Below are 20895 nucleotides of genomic sequence, written 5' to 3'. Positions count from 1 at the left end.
CACAATTTGTTAACCCTTGGCTGATACTGGACACGGTGTTGCCGGTAGCAGAATAAGCAAGTATAATTACCAGGCAGCCAGCTAAGCGTGTTCACACTGCAGGGAGGACTCCTCTCACGTTCCCAACCTGTACACTTCTGCTGCCCGTGAGCTGACCAGTTTGCTGGCCTCCACACACCACGCTTGACATTTACCGTTGCCACACTTATTTGTCTTCTACCTAAATGACACGCCAAATCAAAAGACTGATTTGATGATGACTTTACTAAAAGAATCTCCCACAGACATACTACTCTTTCAAAGAGTAAATGAGTACTAATTCCACATAGAATTGCACATTTCAAATGAAGCATTAAATACCTCAAATTCTAGTGTAGAAATCGAAATTGACGTTTGTTACTTATTGCAAAATCCTTGGCAGTATCTCCTTTCAAAGTTTTCATCCCTGAGATGGCTTTTAGATAATGTCTAAACTCAGATCTCCAGAGGTGATCCGTTGCCATAAGGTGAGAGAATAAATTTCTTCTCTTTAACCTTATTTCCCATACAATTAATTATCCTATAACATGCTAATTTTGTACATATCTTTAAACAAAATCTGCAAAATTAACAGTAAAATTAAACTTTCTGTCATTTTATGCATCTCTGAGGGAGTAACTTTCCTTAAGATATAGTTTCTGAGCATTAGCAGTTTGTGATTATCAACTAACACTTCTGTCAGAATAATGAGTAAAGGATCTCAGGTCAAATTGTTCAAAGAACCCCATGCAAGGAAGGACCTTCTTGGGGTGAGTACAGTAGCAGTTTTCTTGTCGTATTCAACAAATGGATTTTGATGCATAGCTGCAAGATTGTACAATTAGGAGATTTCTCTGTGCCACACACCAGAAAAAAATTCTCTTTCTGTCACAGCAATCCATTCCACATAAACTATTTTGATCAAATCCAGCTATCGCCTATGAAAAGTGTGGGTGTTTTTGGAGGGTTTTATTCCAGTAATCATGGCACTCTGCGTGGCACAGGAATCAAACCCACTTCCTTGCAGCTTAAATTGGATGTCAGTCTTCAGCCTTCACAAAAAATTACATACAGAGAAATGTAATTTTTTGTTCTGTTTGTTTTAAACATAATTCTATTCTCATGGACTTTATGTAGACTTCAGGTGCATACGTATTTAAGATGTATTTAGTAAGAGGAGCCACTAGAATAAAGCCACCTCCACTGTTTATGGCATGGCATCTTGACAACATTTAAAAATAAAAATCTATTAAAGATCACAGTTCCTACTGATTTAGAAGAACTTGCATACACTTATCTACACGCATGTAAGACATCATATTGGCTTGTTCATCCATTTACACAAATATTCCTTCAACTTTTTAAAAGGGCATTAAAGGGTTAACATGACCAATGTTTGTGTTTTCCAAAGGAAGTCTTCCACCAATGTGGGGACACACAAAGCAGAGATTTATTGACTAAATCTCTGAACTTTGGGCTCAGTATTGGCAGAAGGAGGCTTTCAGCAGTGAGGCAGGGAAATGTAACCAAGGAAGTTAAAAATGAAATCAAAGCAAAATGTTCTCTGTTGTGTTGTTTAGGCAACTCCATCTTCAACTTTCTTTCCTAATGCAAACTTTGGCTTGACACTCAAACCAAAAGTAGTAGTACTACAGTTCTAATTGATATTAACTATTACTCGTAAAATGATTGTGAACAATTCCACTATATAGGAAAATATAATTTTATATCTCTAAAACAGATAAATTGGTAAACCTGAGTATATAATTGGTTTGCTCTATAAAGGTTCCTCAAAAACCAAACATAACCCCAATGCTATGCTTATTGATGAGCTTAAATTTTCTGGCATCATATGACCTAATTAAGCTGTTGATTTCAGTATTGATAAATATCATTCTTTAGATGCACAGTCTTCATAATCATTACTTGGTTCATATACTTTCATTAAAAATGTTGCAGTATCAATATAATGACAATAACACAAAACCAAGACTTCCATTTCTCTAAAAATAAGTGCTTCTTTGTAACATGTATGAAATAGTGCAGCAAGAAGACAATAATTGCTTCTTTACTGCACTGGAAGGACTTTTTCTTTAAGCCGGAGGTATCAAGTGTCATTTTGCATTTATTAAGATTTAAACAGGCTTCTCTGTTACAGACGATGCGTAACTCAAGACTTACAGTGTTGTAAAGCTGTAACTTTATGCTAATTTCAATAAATTATGTAAAGCCCATTTACAAATATGTTACGTGCTGTCCTTGATCCCCATGCCATGATCTGATTGGCCTGCTATCCATTTAACAGCTGGCTCTCCAAGTGCCTCATAGGCTGTTACAGTTACGAGAAATATGACTTTATCAGTCTTCTCCAAAAACCTTGAAGTTACACATCAAGATTTTTCACATACCATCTACAATATTAGCATTTCATGTCAATATTATATGAGTTCAAAAACATCCGCAGAGCTTTTTCATTTGAAAAATATTAGTGAGTAAAAGAGAGAGACATATAGACATTAAAATAGAGTCATTTTCAAAAGGACATGTTGGAGCAACTCAGAATAGAGGAAGGGAGGAGCTGTGTGCTTGCCATGCCAGGCTGCAGCCCCAGAAGTGCTGCAAGAAAAGTGAATCTCCCTCGTCCTACAAAGGTTCCAGTGCACCCTGCAACCAGTATGCAAAGAACTAAGGGCAGCTCAGCATCCCTTTCTAGAGGAAAGCCACGGGGTATCTTTAGGAACACGTGGGTATTTCTTTTGAACTAGTAAAGAGTGTGAGGAAGTACAAGCATTCAGAGGAATGCTGGAAAATGTGGAAAATGGGAACATGGAGAACCGTCAACTCGTAGAAGCAGTTAATACAAGTGCTGTTACCAGCTGTACCAGCCCTTTCATGTCTATGATACATCTCATGCACTTACCTGGAAAAATTAAGTACTCTGACACAGTAGAAAATTAGAGGCATATAGAACAGTTTCCAGGTTCTTTGATGTATTCTATAAAGAAAATACATAAGGCTAATTATTTGCAATAGCAACATAACAACTGATGTGTGCAGAGCATATTTCACATTAAAAGGAATTCTTATGTTACAGCATGCTGAAGATATAGGATTAAGAGAGACACAACTGGTGAAGAGAAACTCCTGATATACAAGTTACTGTTACCTGGAATAGATGTCACACCACAGGCGATACACCAGTACTTCCCTATTTTGTAGTTTCTATCTTAAACTTTCTAGATTTTACATGGTCCTGAGTTTAAAATTGCTCATTGAAAGAGAATCTAGGGAAATACTCATTTTAAACAACCGTATCTAAGAACCTGAAAGTGTTTTCTTAAAATAAGTGGTTTAGTAATAGTATGCATGCCCGTGAACAGAAGATGGCCAAGTTGAGAAAGCTGAAAAACGTTCAGAATTTGGCACCTCTCAGTGAGGTGACAGGTTCAAGTAGTGCCTACCCATGGAGCAGTTCCCCCTGACAATGGGATGCCTTCTTGGTCACCTGGTCCAGTTGCCCTTGGGCATCCCAGCCTGCATTGTCACCATTTGAAGTAATGCTTGGGCTTAAACAAGAGGTAGGGAAATGGTAGAATCCCTGACAAGCCTCAGAACACATCCATGGCATAACCATCATTGCATCTGTCCCCTCCACAGACACCCACCTCCTGCACCGGGACAGGACAGTAAGCACCCACAATTGGAATATCTTCTGGGAGTAATCTGGGGTTCATACCTCAGCAACGAGGAAGAGCTGGCAGGGCTGGGGAATGGCACAATAATTCCATTAGGCCCCATAAATTGCATATTTGGCAGCTTCGCTATTACTTGCAAGGTCATACATGCATAGAGGCAGGAAAGGAACATGAGGGCTGTTGTGCTCTTGAGGAAGTCTGAGTTGTTAATGTATAAGCTGATCCTCACTCAAGGCCACCAGCCAATCCATCTGTGCTGTAATTTCCTGCCACATAATGCTGTTGTTCACCCACTCTAGTGAACAGGATAGACCTGAAAACCTCAATGGCCCCAAAGAGTTTACAACTTGCCAGAGGAAAGGAAAACCGCAGTTCCGGATGTTCAGAGCATACCATGCTGATGCTTTGTCTATGCCATAGATCCCAGTGATACAGTAAAACTATTCACAAATAAGGAAATGCATCTTTTTTTGTGAACTTTGGATTGCAAGGATTGCTAGAAATGTTTGTAGGATATAGCTCCACTTTTTCTTTATTTATTTCTCTTCTGCTTCAGAAAGACCTGAATTCTAAGGTCACTTCTGCCACAGCATTAATTCTGCCACATGGCCTTGGTTAGATATTCATAAAGTTTAAATGTGACATTAGTGCACCACTGGAGTTTCTAGTGGTCGGAAGGTGCCTCTTCCAGTGTTAAAGGACAGCACAGATAATTATTGTCGAGATAAACTGTTCTATCTAGGCTTACATCTCCACCTAACACAGATAACAGTTTACTGCTAATATTCTTGATGCCCACTCCTTTTTATTATCACGTTTAGACTGATTTACAGGATTACAGTCCTCAGGAATTTTTGGTAGTACACAATGAACTGACATTACATACTGACTTACTGACATACATCCATCAGGTAGTCCTTCATCATATCTCGGTTCTCACACTAATACTTTTCCCGTGGAATGAAACAGTATTTCCTTTTTGAGGATATATTCAAAGTTTCACAAGAACCTGGATAAAGAATTCAGTAGGCTTAAAAAATAAATGTTGTTTGTACCCCCTTCCCTCCCCCTCCCCCCCAAAAAAAAGTTGTAGTTGAGCACAAACTACCTGCATTTGACTTCCATCTGTCTTTATATGTTAATAACTCTTGTCCTTTATATTGCTCTGAGGCCTACCACTAGCTAACCTGCACAGTACTCTCTTTTCCCCCCTCAAATATGCAACATGAACATTTCAATTTACAGAAAACACAGATAGCCACATAACTGAATATCTTCTGGTGATAAAGAAAGTCTGAAACCATTTGAGCAACACCTGACAAATATACTTAGCCATGGAATAACTCCCCCTGCACTAGGTATACAAGCAAAGGCTACAGTAGCCACTACTTAAACTACACCTATCATCCCCACAACCAGAAATGGTTGTATGGAGGATTCATTCTGCTTTACTCTTGTTGACAGATGCCTTTTGATGTTTAGGCTTTTGCACTTAACTTTGTTTTTTAAAATTCCTTTATTCTCTCCCATTATGTAGATCTTGGAGGTAAGTACTGCCTTGTGGAGCACTGCATCACCTCAGCTGCTGTTAAAACACATAATAAAATACAAGAACACAATGTCCAGGGTTGCATGTGGGGTATGTAAACTCACTGGAAAAACTCTTATTTGCCATATACAAAGTGATACAGACAAAGCAATGCGCAAAAAATGTCTGAGAAACAAAATGGGGGACGCTTTTGGTCATTACTGTAAATAATACTTTCCTACCTGACAGCAGAGAGATTTTATCTAGTGTGTCACTCACTGCAGCTGCCATAGTGTTCATGTGGTGCCAAGTCACATAACTCACGCCTTTTAAGAAGTACCTGCTCAGTCTGATACTGCTGCTCACAGCCAAAGGCATGGACAAACACGGCCAACTTAGGATGGTGGCTAAACATGTGGTGGTCAGCCTCCTCTGTTCACTGTTAGATAAATAGGCCAGGACAGAAGAAGCCTCTGAAGAGCAGGGAACCACTTCATAGCCTTTGAGCACTAAAACAGAATCTAGAAAAACTCAGGAAATGTCTCCTGGCTTTCCTGGGAACTCAGTCGGGCTTGCTGGTGCAATTTGAGTCTTGCCTAATACAGAAAACACTGCATATGAGAACCAGGATCCCACGGACCAGGGACTCCACCACACTTCACCTTTAAGAACTTTCAATTAATTCTATTTCTATTACAATTGATTCAAATTTACTTGTACATTTTTTTTCATTTTGCAGAAGGCACAGTAAACATTGAGTTTTATCCATTAATATTTTATGTAAGAATAATGAGGAACTTGGAAGAAAAACTGGATGACTTAAGAACCTCAGTGCAACTCAGTGGAACAACACAATACTCCAGTGTCTCATTGGTCATATATTTGGGTCTTTGTCATTTAAGCATTTAAAGAGAAATTGGAGCAGATCAACTAAGCTGCCTTCTCTGAAGTGCTGCCTAAAACCCCAATTAGTCAGGAAAGGTGAGAGCTGGAGGTATTTAACATATTTTAATTCCTTGGGAAGGCTGATTTGTCAAAACTCTTTGTGATTCATGCATTTTTTAATGATAAATCTTCTAAAGGAAAGATTTCTTGGACCGGAAATTGTATTGCTGCTCAAACAAGAGGAAAGGTTTGTGAGATGCAAACCCAGAAGGTTTAGTTCATGACTAACTCTCAGTAAGGCTTGACTGTACATCCTCTTCTAACCACAATAATTCCATGCAAACATCTGTGGGCAGTGTCATTTGAATAGAAATTGCTGGGATCCAGAGCTACTTGAGCTCATTTTCACATGAAAAGATTATGAGCTGATAATTTGAGCAACTCAGTTAACAGAGCCACCTTTGTAGCAGAGGCAGCCACCTGGCAGGGACCTGATGGTGTACCTCATTTAGCCTACAGACTTCGCCTTCATACAGAGGGAAATCATCAAAAATTTCAATAGAAATCAGCAGATAAACTTTGGATGTTTATCACCAAATGCCAATTGTCTTGATGACGAAGACTACAGACGGAACAATCTTATGTGTATATTTCACCTAACAGTCACACAACAGAGAAAACAACTGCTTTTTTTTTTTTTTTTTTTGTAGTCCTTATCAGAGAAGTAATGCTCTCTGATGCAGAAAAGTGTGTGAAAGTAATTCTGCATCCTAATAGCACCAAGCCACATTGAAGCTCAGGAAAAATACATTTGTATACGTATCATTTAGAGGCAAAGAAACGCAAAGGTCACCGTATATGGAAGTTTCCAACTTAGAAGTTCAGAAAAGGGAAATATAGCAGATAAAGACAATAAACAAAGTACCATGTGAGGAATGTAATTAAATATGAAGCTACACCAGAATCATAATATAACATGTTCAATAAGAAATGTGTTAAATAATTTCCAATTTTGATCACTTCCTTAAGCATCTCTTACCTCAACTCTTAAGAGCAATTGGAGGACAGTGCTTACCTATTCCAGGTATCTTAGCAAACTATAATTCCACCATTCTTTGATCATTAATTCACATCAAAAGTCCTTCTTCTCAACAAGACTTCCTTTCCTTTTATTTGATGCAGATGTTTAAATCAATACATCTAAAAGTAGCTGTTTAAAAAAATACCAAGGAACTGCCAAGAAGAACTAAAAAGTACTTATGTATGTGATTAATATCATCAAAGAACTCAGAGAGATACGTGTAGAAATAATGACATTGTTACAAACTGACATTTCTGGAGAAATAGACTGACACGGTCTTGATGCTGCTGAGGTTAGTTTTCTCTGTTCCGAAAAATACAGCTTCTCTGTAAATCCTTTATTCCCACTAGAGAAAAAGCAAAATAAATATTTCTAAATTCAGTATTCATTCAAATGCTAGGCGATGGAACAAAGTTAAATCAATTCCTGAAAATTTAACAAATATTGAGCTGAAGAGAAAAAGAGGACAAGCTTTCAGCTGGTACTTCCAATATTCCTACTGGCATCCACATTACTCAGCGGGTGCTAGAAGCAGCTCAGAAGCCCACAAATGACAGGACACTAGGAAACAGCACAGCACCAAAGGAGATTCACAGTGGACATTAGGAATGATTTATTTATGGTATGGGTGGTCAGACACTGAGAGAGGCTTCCTACAGAGGTGGTTGATGCCCTGTGCCAAACCCACACTTATGGCAAAAGGTAAAGCTAGAAGACAAGAGTAGTAAAGCACTATGAATAGTAAGGAACAGTCCTTCAAGAAAAGTGGAGGAAAAAAACCACCACACTTCCTTTTATGATGTACCACAAGCTAAACCACAGTCTGAGCTTGCTGCCTATCAACGACCTTTACAGAGGTCTGAGATACATTTGTGTGACCAATGGAGTCAGTATTAAGTTTGATGACATACTGCCAAACCAGCTCTAGAACTGAAATAGTGTAATTGTACAACCAAAGTAGAGCAGCAGAGCACGTTTTAACTAGTCCAGAGATCTGTCCTAAAGCAACAGTAACCTTCAGGGGCATTTGTGCTACAGCCACATTCGTGTTTTGAACCACACTCACCTAACTCAGAGGTCACAGCTATGATGATGCATAATGCTTTGCAAATATCAACAGTTGTCACAGACATGAAGAAAGATTGGGTATTGACTTTCGAATTTCACAGTTCAGGAAATAAATGCCATGGGATATTTAAACACAGTAAATACACAAAAACTTAAATTTATGTCCATCTCACAGTAGGGAAACAAATAACTGTGCCCCAAACCTGATGGCATGCAAAACATGACAGAGGAGATGCTCCCTGTTGCTCAACAGGTGATTGTACACATTAGAGAAACCTCAGCTTTGCCTCTGGTAACAAAGAGCTTGCAATGCGTGAGATTACAAGCCAATCTGGTTGCAAACCAACAAAAAGACGATGCCTATTTACAAAGGGATGTGCTGAAAGACAAGTATAAGTCCATAAAACTTGTGATGTAGTAGCAGTATTAATAGGGAAAGAGGATCTTCATTAAGTAACTAGGGATTATATTCTGCTACAGTTAAGATGCCAAACCAAGCTGAACCTCAGCAATGTTGAATGACATTAAACAAATAATAAGATTAAGTTTAAAATAAAGACACCGTAAACTGCCTGTGTCTTCTGTGACTTCATTGTTTGCAACTTCCCTCAGCAGCTGGAATTTTAAGGTTAAAAATGTAATAGATATACCAGACTCATGACATAGAAATCTCTGCTCAATATAAAGAATCATCCAGCTTCACCATTTCCATCGGCTCAAACCAGTAGGTTGGATTTTAGGCTATTTCAGGATTTTCTCAAAGAAGTTGAGAAGAAAAAGAAGCTAGCCTTACAAGAAAAGGTAGGCATGTGACTGCAAATTGTGAGATACCACTCCCTGTGCCACAGCCCATTGCCTCTCCTTCACAGCCAGGAGGCTTCCAGAGTCACACCTGGATGTTCATTGCTCGGTGGGTTTTCCTGACCTAAGGCTTAATCTTTGTGCAACTGGTGACGTTAATGACTAAAGCCTAGGCTCAGGGCTGTTGGCTTTACAACCCTATCTCAGCACTGCACTCATCCTGCAGCAAGATATCCTCTGTTCTCAGAGGAACACATGTTTTGTGCTGTAACCAGAGGTGTAAAGAAAGATTCTACAAAATATTTATCTCCTTTGTTAGTTCAAAGTAATGCATTTGATTACTCTTCAGCACAAAACCCCTACAGATCCTTCTGCTTTTCTGCAGCCCCATAGCCCTCATATATTCACTTGTTAGGCTTTTCACCAGACACAGATGAAATAAAGGTAACTGGATTCCTCCATGTGGAAAAAATTGAATCCACTGACATTCATCAATGCTTGCTGAACGTTTATGGAGACCCTACAGTGGTTATGAGCACAGTGAAGCAGTGGTGGTGCATTTCAGCAGTGGTGACAGCAACAGTAGGCCACCTCCACTGGTTCAGACTTTCACACGTGCGGCATGCAGGCTCTTGTTCATCACTGGTGAAATACATAGCTAGTGGTGTGACTGTGTTGAAAAATAGTGCTTTGTAGCTGAGAATTTTCTCTGTCAAATAGTGTCATTGTGCTCTTTGTATCTGTTCTTGTAGTTTCCATGGGAATAAATGGGAGTCATTATTTTCAAAGAGACCTACCTACAATACTTGTGTTCTGAGGATTTTACTAAGAGCTTCTCTTCTTGCTTTTTCTTGTACTTTGTCCTCAGTGACTAAAGCCCAGTACTGAACAAAGCAGATGGATGCAAATAGTTAGAAAAGTGATATTAATGGAGTTCCCAATTTCCCATGGTGGACCATGAAAGAGATCTGCCAGAACATTTTTTTTTTTTAACATTCTACTTCTCTTATGTTCTGCAGATTTAAATGACTAAATGCCTCAGACTAGCACAGCAAGAACTGCAGATGCAGGCAGCCAAGGAAGCTGAGAAGTGTAGATTTTTCTGTTGTTTGAAAATGTAAAATTCTGCAGGCTAAGCCTCTCTTAAACATTTAACATTGCTTAATTTCCATGAAGTACCAGGGAAAACAGCTTTATGATCCAATAAAAAAGAAGTCAGGTGGTTTGCTCACAAAGCTCTTTAGCCTTTCAGATAAAGTCAGATTAACTGTGAACACATCTATCAACATTTCATTTGATTACAAATAACACAGCCAAAAACAAGAGCTGAACACCAACCAGACCTCAAGACACATACTCACAGTTCCCAGATTTCCTCTTTGTTTTGTACTCGTGATTATTCATTACTATTTTTAGCATCAGCTTCTCTTAGCATTAACAAAACCAGCAGAGTCACATTCCCAGAATTAAAGACAAATAGACAATAGAGCACACTAACTTAGCTGCAGGAGGACTATGCACTATGAAAAAAAGTCCAAATAAACAAATAATACCCTCTGTGAAGCCTGCAAGCTGGAAGTACTGTGCTTTGACCAGACATGTGCAGGCACAAGCTGGATACGATAGGACCCAGCTATCTTTATTTCTGGGCCAGTGATCAAAAGGTGTTTCTCAATATGCTGTGCAGGCTTACCACCCACTGACTTCTCAGGGAAGAGCTGAACCTTGCGCATTTGCAACCAGCAAGAAAACAATATCCAGAGAAGTGGCTCTGCATTAAGCTGCCTTTAAGAGAATTCTTAGGGAACACTAACAGAGGTCACGTTTTAAACCTACATGATACTCAGGTATCCACAATACTGGCCAGTTTACCGGTAGAGGCTCAGAAACAGCAAAGGTGGCCTTATTTTGGAGATACTACCTCTGAAATCTGAGTGAACACGAACCTGTAAGCAGTGGTTTGTACAACACACCTTGCGGGTAAGAAAGGCAAGCAAGAGGCTTGTTTCTTGTCCTCACTCACCTCAAGGTAGCACCTTTCTCAGTCTTGCTTCTATCAGCTGGTCTACAGAAAAGCTCTCTCAGTGTAAATACCAGGTTCTAACCAACATATTTTCCATTCAAAAAGACCAAAAGAGAAATTATCCTAATGACTCAGATGAAGAACAAGCAAAAACATCCGTAGGTGGTTTGGCTAAAGAAGAACAAATTTACTAATAGGCTGGAAACTCCATTCCCTCTGCTTTCTCTTGCAAGCCAGAGAGATTGCAGCTGTCACATCTTGTGGTTTAACTGTGATGCTTAATTGTTTCAGTACCTGAGAATTTGCACTGTATCCCTGAAGTACATTTGAGAAAATAGAGCTCTACAAAAGCAAAAATTCAGGAAAAAATTTGCATACACAGCAGGGAGGTTTATTATTTATCATCTCCCCTGATTTATGTAACTGCAGTTTGGGAATTTGAACAAGTAGCTTTACATCAAATCCACAATTTCGTTGTGCTAAAGCTTACTGAAGATACTTAGTCTTGGTTTAAAGGGACCAAATGGTGGGAAAATCAACACAACTCAACTGTTTCCAGTGTAAATGATCCTCACAATTAAAAAATGTGGACTATGTTCCAAGTCTCACTCTGTCTATCCTTGAATATCTTCAATATTTTTCTTAAAGTAATGATATTCAAGTTCTAGCTTGAGCAGATTGCCAAGATGCCAAACTGAATCAATGCAGAATATATATATTTTAAAGGGGATTTTAAGGACAGGGCAAGTACTTATTCCAAGCAATTTTGCTCAATTAACTCAAAATATTTATAATTTAAAGAAAAAATTAAATGGATTTAAAATGGTAAACAGACATTCACAGGTAAGAAATATAAATTAGGCCATAATATGGAAGAAAAACTATTGCAAAAAAAAAAAAAAATCTCTGTCTATTTGGTTTTTGTCTATTCTCTGCCAGAATTTTTTTCATATCAAGTAAAATTCTAATTTATATTGGTCATGTATTTACATTAAATACTATGACAGTAATGGCTGAAGATCTGTATATGTAACATACTTCTGTAGCTAGAAAAGCAAGCAGCCAAATCACCCAAACCTTATCCTCTTTCAGTTCCATCTACTATCCCTCAATTACAATGTCACCAAGGATGCATGGAATGTCTGCATTATTCCTTTCCCACAAAAGCAGTTTCTTCCAAAGACAGCAAATCAACATTGCGGCCAAGAAGTAAGATTTCTGTAAAAGCATAAATGGCAATCAGCATCTTTTTTTCATTACTGTATCCATCTTTTTTGCTATCTTAGTTTGCCTTTATATATAGTATTCATGGGAATAAAAACAAAGCTAAGCTTAACAGAAATGAGCTTCAGGTTATGCTCAGATATTCCAGGAGAGCCAAAGGGTACGAGATCCCACTTTTTTTTGCCCTTGGGCAAGAAGGTAGCATGCCTGGAGATCCACAGAAGCCCACAGCCTGGCAAGCAAACAGGCTGCCCTGCACAGCATCTGCCCATGCATCTTTAAGTGTTGCTGTGGGAGAGAATGGAAGACCACTGCACAGAGTGCGGTGCCATTGCAGATCCTTGGGCCAGCTGAGCTGACAAAGGAGGGTCCCACCAGCCTGGCTTCTTGAAAGGCTGCTGCTCTAAAAGCTGGATTTCTCAAACTTGTTGCTATTGTATCTACACTTACTAAACAAAAGGACACTGGACCGCAACCTTTTTTGTATTAAGTGACATTCAGACATAACGCAATCTTTGATTTCAAGAAACCTGCCTTGCCAGAGTTTACAATGACTTCAGCCTGGGTGCTGCATCCTCACCTTCCTATTTTTCGTACAGGTGCTTGAATTCCTCTGCTTCCTTCCCTGATATCCTTCTGTTTTTAATTTAATTCTCCCATAGTAAAGAGGTATTAGCCCTTCCAAGCCCTCTTCCAATCTCCTCCACTTTCCATTAGTGGAGTGAATGTCCTTAAAATTCCCTTAAAAAAAAATCACTTTCAAAAATTCCTAGAATCTCAAGTGCAAACATAATGTAAGGCCACTGCTTCTGTGATACTCGTGTTAAAGGTAGAAAAGGTATTGTGAATTATTAAAAGATGCACTCACTAGCAAGATAAAAATAACATACTGTGTTAGAGAGCTTCCCAAATGCTGTGATGCGGTGAGTGGTTTTGTAGACAACTTCCCTATAAACTTTATATACAAGGGAAACAAAAACAAAGAAAAAAAAGCCAGGACTACCACAGAGCAGAATGTACTCACGTTCAGTCTTACAAGATGCGCTTCAATTTGGGGCAAAACTTGCCCAGACAGAATATTATTTAAGGGGTACATTATATAACAAAGACTCATACAATAAACAAGAAGCAGGTTTTGTAGGCAAAGAACATATATTGGTGTATTTGGATTTCTGAGTGCTTAGGCTATGGCTTTTTTGTGTTTCCAATTCATTCCTGAATAAACCCATACACAGGTAACCTACAGAGACACTACGAGCACGGAAATAAAAAGCAAAGACCATCATAAGACAAATCCTGGCTCTTCTGAAGCAGGCATCAAAACCTCTACTGATAACACCAGCTCGCCTATCATCTTCACGTTTAAAATCAGCATAGTCTGTTTTCGAAGACAAAATGAAGCCTGACAGAGTATGCACAGTCTGCAAAGCACATGCAAGCCCAAAGCAGTAAGGTGGGACAGGTGAGGTCTGCACAGAGATAGGGCCAGGGAGACTGCCACAGCGGGGAGAGGCATTTAACCCAAATAAAGGCATGTAGAAACAACAGACTGGAAAAGGAAACAGATTAGAATCCGACAAGAAGCGATTATCTAATAGTAAGGGGATATAGTCACCAGGGTTGGCTAGATAGTGAGATTAGGGCCTAGCAACTAATGAACGGTTTGGAATGAGTAAGAAGGGAGACGAATGTGAGGAGGAGTACCAGTGACTCCAGCAGAGAATGAGACAGAGCCAGGGACTACCAAAGCTCTGATGGTGACGATTCATCAATTAGACTTGATGAGCTTAGAGTTCTTTTCCAACCTTAATGGTTTTCAGATTCTAAAAATTAGGAAAAGGGCAGTTAGGTGTGATAGGAACCAGCTGAGCAAGCAAAATGGGGAAAAGCTACTGAGACACCAACGAGCTCAGGGTAAGTGCAGCCCAGAAATGAGAATGGTGTCTGGGCAGGGAGAGAGGTTTGTAGTCGGAGGCTCAAAAATCTTGGGCACTGCTTTACACAGTGAGTGCAGAGGAACGTGGTGGGGCTGGAGGAGGAGGCTGGTACATGGTACCAAAACAAGCAGAGCAGATGGCAAAGCTGTCAGGCGCATAGAGACAGGTCTGGCTCAGACAGTGAGATTAGGGTCAGAAGCAGCCGGCTTGGAGAGAGGGAGGAGGTGAAGAAGAAGGGTCTGTGCCACCAGGAACTTGCTTCTTTTCAGCCTCTCCCTCTGTGTGAACTACAGAGCCACTTTCTATTTTAAGCAGCAATGGGAGTGCCTGTAGGAATTAGGAGTTCAGGTGGTGTTATTAACCACCACCTCGCCCAGAAACAGATACAGATCTTCTGTAAGAAACTTGCGCTTATTTTTATATTACTTTCTGATCTTTGAGCTTGAATGGCAGTTTTCAATCTAGCTATAAAGCTGTTTATTATGTTAATGCCTATTGTAGCAAAGAAAATAATAATAATTTAAAAAAGTAATCAATCTGCTGATTAATCTGACCTGGTTAAGGAAGCTGTGTAACTCATTAACTGTATTTTGGGAGGTGTTTTGTTATGAGGATATTTGTAATGAGGAAAAACTGTTCCTTGCAGAAGTCAGCCATCTGGAATTATTTTAATGTCAGAAAACTGTTGGAATTATACAAAAAGTATCATTAACCAAACTTGTTTATTAATTTTAGTACAGTAATGAATTGCTTATAATTATCAGAGTGGGAAAACACTTTCTAAACCACTGTTTATCAAGAAAGATTAAGTCAATCTCAGAAGAGACCATCTGAAATCAGACAATTAGACAGTAAGCTCAATGCATTTGTTGCTTTTCTGATCTGGCCAGCAGCAGCTAACTACAGCTGAACAGCAAGAACACAGAGCTGTTGCAGGAGGAGGAGGACTGGGTTCTTGATGACAACCAGTTTTTGGATCAGATCACATCAGCAGTGAATACTGATGCCTTCAACACACCCCTGACATGCATTCTAATAACTCTTATTTGCTTATTTGCCATTTCACTTGCAAAAGTAACCATTACACTTGCATGTAGGGAAAAAAAATAGCCCTTTTTTAAGACTACTCAATGACCACCTGAGAACCCAACTTAGCTGCTTTTCTTGTTATTCTATATAACTTATATCTGGCAAGCACCCAGGATCCATTTTCTTGGATTTGAACTGCAGTCCTTTTTGCTACGCACACGCTCACGTTTGTGTGTGCAAGCTCTTTGCAAAAGACAGCATGATAGCTGCCCTTTGAGGTTGCTATCTTTCGGGAAGGACAGAAATAAACTGAAGTTACAACAGTCATTAAATATGTACTCACTAACCTGCACTGATATGCTTGAGCCAAAACCAGATGTAGGCCATGCACTCTTTATTTCAGGATCCCCTGTAAAACTGAAAGCTCTATTTCCTATTCCATCTTCATGTACTTTCCTGCTTCCTTCCCTACTCCAGTGTTTAGAATGCCATTCCTTGTGCAAAAAACCTCAAGCAGTGGTTTAACATTTCCCCAAAGTAATGGAGAAGGACTTCCCAGTCTGTACTTTGCAGAAGAGCCTTTGTTTGTTGTTGTTTTTTTTTTTTAACTTAGTGTTATAAAAAACACAAATTTTGTGTTCCCCATTCTCACCTGACCACTGACCTCTACTAGAGATGCCTGAATATCTCCATTTTTCACACTGGTAAACTCCCAGGTGTGCAGATATCATCCTGAGAGACTGTGTCCCCTCTGGTGCCAAACGATCTTAGTGACAAAACAAACAAAAGCTTCTTTAGGAAGATTTCAGATCACGGAAGACTGAAAACCAAAGTATCACAAATACAGAACACAACCCATCTGATATTTAGCTGAATACCATCCAGATGTTTTTTGCCTCCCTCGACTCAGTTCTCCAGAAACATCCCAAGAGCTGGGAACGCAGGTTCTACAGCACCAACATGTCTTCTGGGCATTCATCAAGTTCTGAAATTTTCTAATGCACTTTGGAGGAGGATGGAAGGTCCATGTTCTTCCTCCATCACTTTTAAAATTAGCATTACAATTATAGTTCTCATTTTCTTCTCAGCATAAATGGCTTTAACACTGAAAAGGCTTGTTTATTAATTTTTTGTTAACAGACCAGCTTTCACTGTTCCCTTCCTGTGTTTAGAATTAACATCTTAGAAGGTAAATAAGTTTCTGACTTTCCTTGTGAGAAGAAGAAACTCACCATATGACAACATGTATCTACTTTATGACTCTTAAATAATGCTTATGCTTTATCATCACAACGTATTATCTGAAGACTGACCCCTGACCTCATCTAGAAGATGTTAATTGGATTCCACTTTTATTCTATGGGTCTGATCTTCTCATTTAATGTCAGAAATTTCCAAATCCCCAAATACTAGATACACAAGTTTATCCTATACCATTTTCGTATCTCATGGCATGTACAATTTTGAAACATCTGTAAAATTATTTCTTTTTTTTTCTCCATTTTTAAGTTTCTTCTTACAGTGATCAGAAGCATTTTTTCTCTATAATACTGTAAAAATTTGCATAATAAGCCATTAAAAAAAAGCATCATTTTCACATAATTGCAAAATGGATAAGGTAGGAAGCAACCTCTGGGGCCCTCTGGTCCCACACCTGCTCCAGCTGTGACACCAGAGCCTAGTGCTCAGATGGAACGTGAAATGTGTACATTAAACTGTATGAAATAGGCAGAAGGTATGCAAGAACAATGCTGACTGGCATTCTGAAGATTTTAGTTTACCTCTATAAAGTGAATTATATTGGTCTCCTTATCCAACACAACTACATTACTTTCATACATGCTGTGCTCATGCTCACTTTCCTTTTATTTCAGCAACATTTGCTTCCTCCACCTCGGCACTTCAAGGATGTTCCAGAGTTCCAGAAGTTAAATATTAGCATTATATTCTTAAGGAAGACTAAGGAGTTGAGGACACCAACCACTTAAGAAACACTATGCATACTGCTGTCTGCAGCCTCCTCTGGAGAACAGTCATCCTTCACCTCTTCCTCTGGGATCATATAAAGACAACGATAAAGACAATGAATCAACTTATAACTTGTTTGACGTGCCTAATTATGACATAGTGTTATCAGTCAAGGATGCTCCCAGATAAAGAAGCCTTTATTTTTATGGGTGTAGCCTCTGCGCAAACAAGTTTCCCTGCTCTCAAATCAAAGGCCTTCCTTTAACAAGAGTTAATTAATTAATTTAGGTCCAAGGGAAGCTTCAGAGGCAAGGGCAGATCCAGATGAGGCATCACAAATAAGCAATACAAATCACTCATTCATTCTATAATTATTAGACTTTTTCAAAACAAGCCTTGCAAGGAGGCTCGGGTTCCCTATTGTTTCTATCAGGAAAGTATGAAAAGCTTCTTTAATCAACCTATTAAAAATATATATTTACATAGAAGATGATCAAATGTATAAATATAGTAATCTAAAATGCTTACATTATAATTAAGACAGATTTAAGTTATTTGCAATAGCTAAAGCCATCATAACCTAGCTAGTCATTAATCATGGCAGGAAAGGAGGGCAGACTGAGTCCACTACTTTCCAGTCCTTCCTCGTGAAGCGGGAAACAAGTGCTCTGTGAGAAAGCAGTAAAGGTTACATGGATGAAGGGTGTTTAGATGAAGGGTGAATCAGATGAAGAGACAGAGCTGCAATTTGGTGGGATTTCTACAGCAGAAAGGCTATCTTGTCTCTGCTTGTTTGCACCTGACTAGTACTCATTTCCAAGACAGCTCTGCTCACACAGGCTACAGAGACACTGCGGTTATTCAGGATGAAAAGAGCAAACCTCAGCTGTGGTTCAGAAGATAAAGACTTCTGCAAGTGAAAAGAAAAAGAAAGGAGAAGTCAGATCTCTGCTCTAAGTTGGGAACTCAAACAGCCCACCAGCTGAAGTTTATCTGTACCAACACAGAGTACACTATTTTTCAAGTACCTTGAAGCATATTGTAAAAAAATATCTTGAGGCATCAACCCACCAACCAGATCAGACATAAATTTAAGGAACGTGATGCTAATTAAACATTTGCAGCAGCTCTGTCATTTCATCTGAACCCACAGAGGAAATGTTCTCCCTTCTTGATTTTGTGAGCTTAAACCAAATTTCCAGTTTCAGCGCCTCAAGTGAAAGAGTACAGGGTAAGAAGCTTGGAGAACGATTGTTTTTTTTTCAAAATTGAAATAAGTTTTCAGAGAGAAGTAATATTTGTTGGGGTTTTTTGTTTGTTTGTTTGTTTCATTCTGTTTTTTTTTCCAACCAATCAGCGCAGTGACAAGCATTTCCCCAAAGCACTTCCAGTATGAGTTCCTAACAGTCAGCACATGGGACAAGATAACTGACACCGGCTCACCTGCACATCTTCATGTCAGGAGGCTCCCAGACATAATCATTAGTTTAACAGAGAAAGTGTAACAAATGCCTTGTAGGCCATCCAGCAGAGGAAGCTGGCATATGAAGTGCCCATGTGATATAACAAAAATATTACTGGAGAGTGATATAGATTGGTTTCTAACACCACATTGGAGTTAGTTTTCTTCCCAGAAATAAGTATTTACTAAGATGAAAACAAACAAAAATTCAATAGTAGCCTTTGCAGCTAGAGAACAATGAAACCTGTAAATATTTTTCACTCATTTAATTTAGATTAGGTGGATTTGGTTTTTTGTGTTCTCATTTTCTGTATCTGCTTTCAGTTCTTATTATCACAAACAATTTGACTAGATGGAATACTCTTACAAACTGACTTTAGCAGTTACTACAAAGAGATCTCAAACTTACAGCAGTAAAAATATATACTGAAGGCAGATTGGGTGAGGGTAACATAAGCAAGCACAGAGGAAAAAAAAGAAAAAGTAAATCTGGACAGTCAAACTATGTAATAAAAGTAATGGTCAGAGTCTATTCACTCCAGCCATATTCCCCAGCTCCCAGTTAGCCCTGTGAACCCAAGGGAGGTTTCTGACTCAGTAATTCCCCTTTTTTCAAGCCATTATCAGTCAATAAAGACCAGCAAAGGTGGCATAATGGTATTTTGTTCAGCATCAGAACACCGAGAGTAGTAAGAAATGGAAAAGCACAGATTCAAATGGAAATCCTGAGTCACAGATATGGACTTCCACAGTAACAGAAATGATAAAAAGAGGAAAGGACAATATCAAAACTCTTCCAAAGTTTCTTCCAAGGTACAAAGTTAAAGCCTGGCCTAGAGCAAGTAATGAATATACCAAACATCCAAAAGTACAAAATAATAGTAGTGCTTTATGTAATAAAACAAGCAAATTAGCCACTAGTAAAGGAAAAGGTATCACCAAGTTTCTGGGGATTTAAAATCATAGAATCATTTTGTGTTAGAAGGCACTTTTAAGGTCATCTACTCCACCTCCTCTGCACTGAGCAGGGACACCTGCAGCTACATCAAGTTGCTCAGAGCCCCATCCAGCCTGACTTTGAATATCTTCAGGGATAGGGCATCACCACCTCTCTGGGCAACCTGTTCCAGTGCTACATTACCCTCATCATTAACAAAAAGTAATAATAAAATTTGCTTATATCCAATCTAAATCTCCCCTCTTTGAGTTTGAAACTACTGCACTCTGTCCTGCTAAAGAGACTGCACAATACTGTCTTGTAGGTCCCCTTTTCCTTCCCACATTGATCCTCTTCTTTACTGTAAAAGTTTCATTTGGCTGTTTCTCTGTGTTTTCTGGATGTTAGGCAACTGCTGCTCCAACTGTGCTAAAAGTACCTAAAGATGCTTGATAAATGACCACGTGGCACACCCAGATCAGCCCCACGGTGTGTGTGCCAACAGCAATCAAGACAACTCAGACCTCCCAGGCACACAGTGCATGAGCTGCACACTTACAGTAAGTCCATCACGTGCAGGACACAAAAAGGAATGAATCATAAAATGGATTAGATTGGAAGGGACCACAAAGATCATCTAGTTCCAAACCCCCTTCCACGGACAGGGTTTGGACAGGGTTGCCACCCACCAGATTAGGGGGACAATCCCCCCCCTTTCCCTGTTGTTACCCTTCTGTTGATGCAGCCCACACTGGTCTTCCAGGCTGCAAGTGCATGCTGCTGACTCGCATCCAGCTTTTTGTTCACCAGAACCCCCAAGTCCTTCTCTGCAGGGCTGCTCTCAGTGAGTTCTCCCAGTTTGTACACACTGGCTGAAGGCCAGATATTTTCATACTGATGATGCCTTTCAGCAAAATTTTCACCAATGTGAAAAGATGTGTTGAGAACTTGCATCAGATCCACAGATATTCCAGATGTGCTCTTAGCAGTAGGACCATGCACTCGCATACAACAGTCCCAACTCTGAAGAAAATTTCTGACTAAATCCTGATTTACAGATGCCTTCCTGGTGCACAGTTCTCAGTCACATGTGATATCCTGGCAAGCCCTGGAATAACTAGGACCAACCAATGTTGTTCATCCAACAAACCTTGGGGATTACTTTCGTCCATATTCTTCTCATGCTCATTAGAATGGTACTGAAACATTTCCAAGTTGTTATTTTACCTATTTTACTTC

General features: G+C 39.3%; 1 protein-coding gene across 3 annotated transcripts in view; it reads right to left on the bottom strand.

Annotated features, from left to right (window-relative positions):
• SLC34A2 (solute carrier family 34 member 2) overlaps window positions 1-10487 on the bottom strand; it is a 34839-nt gene extending 24352 nt beyond the window's left edge. The window contains exons 1-2 of one of the 3 annotated variants that reach the window (XM_042812227.1): window positions 2939-3016; window positions 71-220 (exon numbers count right to left, since the gene is read on the bottom strand). Coding sequence is in view for 1 of the 3 variants with exons in the window: in XM_042812226.1 (XP_042668160.1) it covers window positions 10438-10480 (43 nt within the window). In the remaining 2 variants the exon portion in view is untranslated. Of the gene's footprint in view, window positions 1-70; window positions 221-2938; window positions 3017-10437 lie in introns of those variants that run through there. The other 2 variants (XM_042812226.1, XM_042812228.1) reach the window with 2 other exon arrangements.
• Between the last annotated feature and the right edge of the window lie 10408 nt (window positions 10488-20895).

Source organism: Centrocercus urophasianus, unplaced genomic scaffold (assembly GCF_019232065.1).
Source record: "Centrocercus urophasianus isolate 14NV4802_14NV808 unplaced genomic scaffold, USGS_Curo_1.0 seq_13, whole genome shotgun sequence".
Lineage (NCBI taxonomy): Eukaryota > Metazoa > Chordata > Aves > Galliformes > Phasianidae > Centrocercus > Centrocercus urophasianus.
This window is presented reverse-complemented; position numbering and strand designations above follow the sequence as displayed.